Raw genomic sequence first — 3542 nt, 5'->3', positions numbered from 1 at the left:
TGCTGTGACACACAGATTAATTTAATCTGTGTGTCACAGCAACGCTTTCCCCTGATCTGCACTGTCGGTGTTTTTACTGCAGCGCTTGACTTCAGACTTGTGGTGGTTATGACGTGGATTGATTTCATCTCTGGAGTCCCATCAGTTAAGATAACATAATAACATAATGTATTACTGCGTCAGTGCGGGGCGAATATTAGAAACGACACAGACTGAAAACCGTCTGAACGGTCGGTTGAAGTCACTTTCTCACTCGTTCTCGGCTGTTAAAGTAAACGGAAAATATGACGACGTTACATGACACGTGGTGTTACCATAGCAACAGCGGTGCAGAAATGTCTTTTAGCATAGCGGCGATGGAGAGACGTTTAGAAGATCTATTTAAAGTGACTACAACTAGAAATACCTTCTGCATGTTACGCAAATCGCCCCAGTTTTGCCCCCTAAAACCGTCGTGCACCAGGTGCTTGATGGCTCCTCCCCCCCGTGTGTTGCAGGTCACCTGATGGGTCCGGTGCTCTGCCACTCCTTCTGTAACTACATGGGTTTCCCGGCTGTCAGCACGGCGATGGAGCACCGCACCGCTTCACCGTCCTCTCCTCCTACCTGATGGGCGTCGTCCTCTTCCTGCTCTTCCTCTTCCCCTTCACCGACCCCTCCTACTACGGCCTCCCCACACCGGTGTGCACCCTCACCTCCTCCCCAGCTCCCTCTGCCTCTCCTGACCCCCTCCACACCCTCACACTTCTCTGCTTTCGTCATGTCATGGTGTGTTGTTTTTTTTTTTTTCTTTCTTTATGCCAAGTTAAGAGTTCAGGTGAGGTCCAGTTTGGGCGACGGCGCTAAAACAGCCATTTGGACTAAGTTGCCATGTTCTACGATCTATGGACCCTCGATATGTCGATAAATCCTCTGGAGCTCTTCTACAGAGACCCGGTCTAGGTAGGGGGGGGAGGGGGGGGCGGGATGAGCCTCTGAAGGCCAGGTCCTCCTCAGATCCTCTCACACCGACAGATCTCATCAATCTGTGACGACGCCTCATAATCTTCCACTCGGTCAAACTCAACTTTTTAAAGGATAAAAAGTTGATTCTCTTATTTTTTGTCATTTCTGCAGCCATGTCTATCAATAATAATAATAATACAATAAGCACGGTATTACAGACATTTGGAAACAAAGTCCAAGCGGTCCACCTCCTGGTTCAACTCTGATCTACCTTACTTGTAGCAGCTCTATGCACACATTAGGGCTGCAACAGCTGATTGTTTTTTTATTTTTTGATGAACTGATCAATCCGATCCACGGTGACGTCTTCGAGAATGTCATGTGGGGTTGATGCCATCGTGTTTCTCAGCGTGGTCAACGCCATTAAACGCTGTAAAGCATTAGCCAGAACATCAGAGGTTTTGGGTCGGGTTGGGGGGGGGGGTGTTCAGATTCAGGTTTGGATGTTAAATTGGGGCAGTACTAGTAGGGTTAGGTTGAGTCTAAAAGAAGCAGGTCCAGGCCTGGTTTCGCCGTACAGAACTCTAATGTTCTAATAGACTTGAATCGTTTTTTCTTCTGGCCGCACTGCATTGTGGTCCGCAGAGGCTCACAAATCCCCGTTGGTGTGATGTTGAAATAGGAAATGGATGATGGTTGCTGGGCACTAAACCCTGTCTAGGTGCTGTGTGGGTTCACTGGGTCTACAGATGTCCATGAAGCACTGCAGGGACCCATGTGCAGACGTCCGTCGTTCGTTTGGTGTCCGTGTTGTGTTGTATAATCCGAAGCTTTAGGATTTTATCAGACATAATGTCCGACGCCGCAACTCCCGAGCTTTTTTTGGGTCTTCCGTTCTTGGAGATTATTAGTCGTCGAAACATTTTCGAAGATCTTTTTACTTTGAGGTCCTAGAATTGGTCCAGTCTTGAAGGAGAGAGCTCTGCAGCTGTAATGTGATCCTCGCCGTCAACGCGTGTCCAATACAAGTTCACGTCTGCGAGAAATAATCATAAAACAAAACTCAAATGAGACTCGAGATAGAAAGACGTTTGTTGGAGACCAGCATCTCAATTCAAACCGTTCGTGTGCACTAGACTTCTGCGTGACCTTGTTCTCGTCCTCTATCGGGGACATCAAAGTGCAGCACTGGCTTTTGTTCTAGAAGAACGTTATTTGATTAAAACCGTCGAACTAGAAGATAATTCCTCTTCTGACTCGTTGACCTCTGGCTCCACTTGTTGGAGTGTTTTCGTCGCTCACCGTCGGTGATGTTTGAGGTGCTTCTGGGAGGGAGAGTTCTGATACTGTGAAGAAGAAGAAGAAGAAGAAGAAGAAGAAGTGGGCTGCTTGGATCTTCAGCCCACTGATAAATCCTCTACATGGGGAAGAGTGTGGCTCTATTTTCTGTGAAGCGGTAGATGCTCTGGATGCTCTGGACGCTCGTATACGTACGTTCATTTCTGTGAAGTTTAGGACTACAGTGACTAGAAGCTACCTGTAGCTGCCAGCAGAGGGCGCCGCAGCTCTTTGTCCGAGGCCTTCGCTGAGGGGGGAACTCTGCGTTCCGTTTATCGGCCCGTCTGACATCAGCCATCCGTCAACCGGGGGAAAACCAATTCGCTCTAACTTCTTTTCACTGTAGCTTCTACACAATTATGTAGAGGAGATTGATGCGGGGAGGAGGAGCCCTGTGGGGAGGATCTCACTGCTGTTTACGCTTTACGTTTGATTCGTTGCTCGAGTCTTTTTCTCAACTTTACAAACAGTCCAGAACCCCGTGGCTCCAGGATGGACTCTTATTTGCGTATAGATGGATGTTCTTCAGGAGCTGGCAGACCAGTTTTTGTGACTTGGTGGTTGAACCCCTGGTTTCTTGTTCTTTACACGGGAGCTTTGAATGAAATTAGACAATCTAGAAATGATGACACGCCTCAGATCTATTCACGCCTCTAGAAAGATTTTACAATACATTTTAGCTTATTTTTCTTTCAGACTTTGGCCTCTAGTAACGGTCAGCGACTACGTTCCTGTGCACACTAATGTTCCACTGTTGTTCCAGATACGATGCAGGTCATTGATACATTACTTTCTGAATAAGGCTTTATTCTGAATGTATCATTTTCTGATTCAAGACATGGGATATGTCAATATTACTCACGTTTTAGAAGCATTCTCTGGCCTCTTGCCTGTTCACGGCTCTGTGTTAAGAAACTCACTAGTCAGCGTTTTGCAAGGCAGCAGAAACATTTCTGGTCGGACGTAGAAACACACCTGCTTTTAAACTTAATGATTATTTAAGTTATTTAGAGGGCGGAGCAGCAGGACGTACGTCACACATAAACACGAATATTAGTAGAACATTCATTTTCATTCAGGGTTCCATGTAAATGTTTTACGTCGGGGTCAGAAAACTCACTTTCTACAAAAATAGTTTTATTTATTAGTGGTAATCAAATGTTTTTTACCACTTGCCCAACTGGGCAAATGAGTTCCTAGATTGACGAGCCCGACGTGTCGGTTTATTTGCCCCGGGTGAGTCCTTCCTGTTGAGTCCT

General features: G+C 46.5%; 1 protein-coding gene across 1 annotated transcript in view; it reads left to right on the top strand.

The window, feature by feature from the left end:
• LOC137871520 (CAAX prenyl protease 2-like) overlaps positions 1–1442 on the top strand; it is a gene marked incomplete at its 5' end in the record, with an annotated part of 4713 nt that extends 3271 nt beyond the window's left edge. The window contains 2 exon segments of the mRNA XM_068709359.1: positions 498–575; positions 578–1442. Coding sequence (XP_068565460.1) covers positions 498–575; positions 578–846 — 347 coding nt within the window.
• Positions 1443–3542: the final 2100 nt, after the last annotated feature.

This window comes from Cebidichthys violaceus, unplaced genomic scaffold (genome assembly GCF_023349555.1).
Source record: "Cebidichthys violaceus isolate CVI_PGR_0920_01 unplaced genomic scaffold, fCebVio1.0.p SCAF_145, whole genome shotgun sequence".
NCBI classification, from domain to species: Eukaryota; Metazoa; Chordata; class Actinopteri; order Perciformes; family Stichaeidae; genus Cebidichthys; species Cebidichthys violaceus.
The sequence above is the reverse complement of the archived record's forward strand: the minus strand, read 5'-3'. Positions and strand labels throughout refer to the sequence as shown.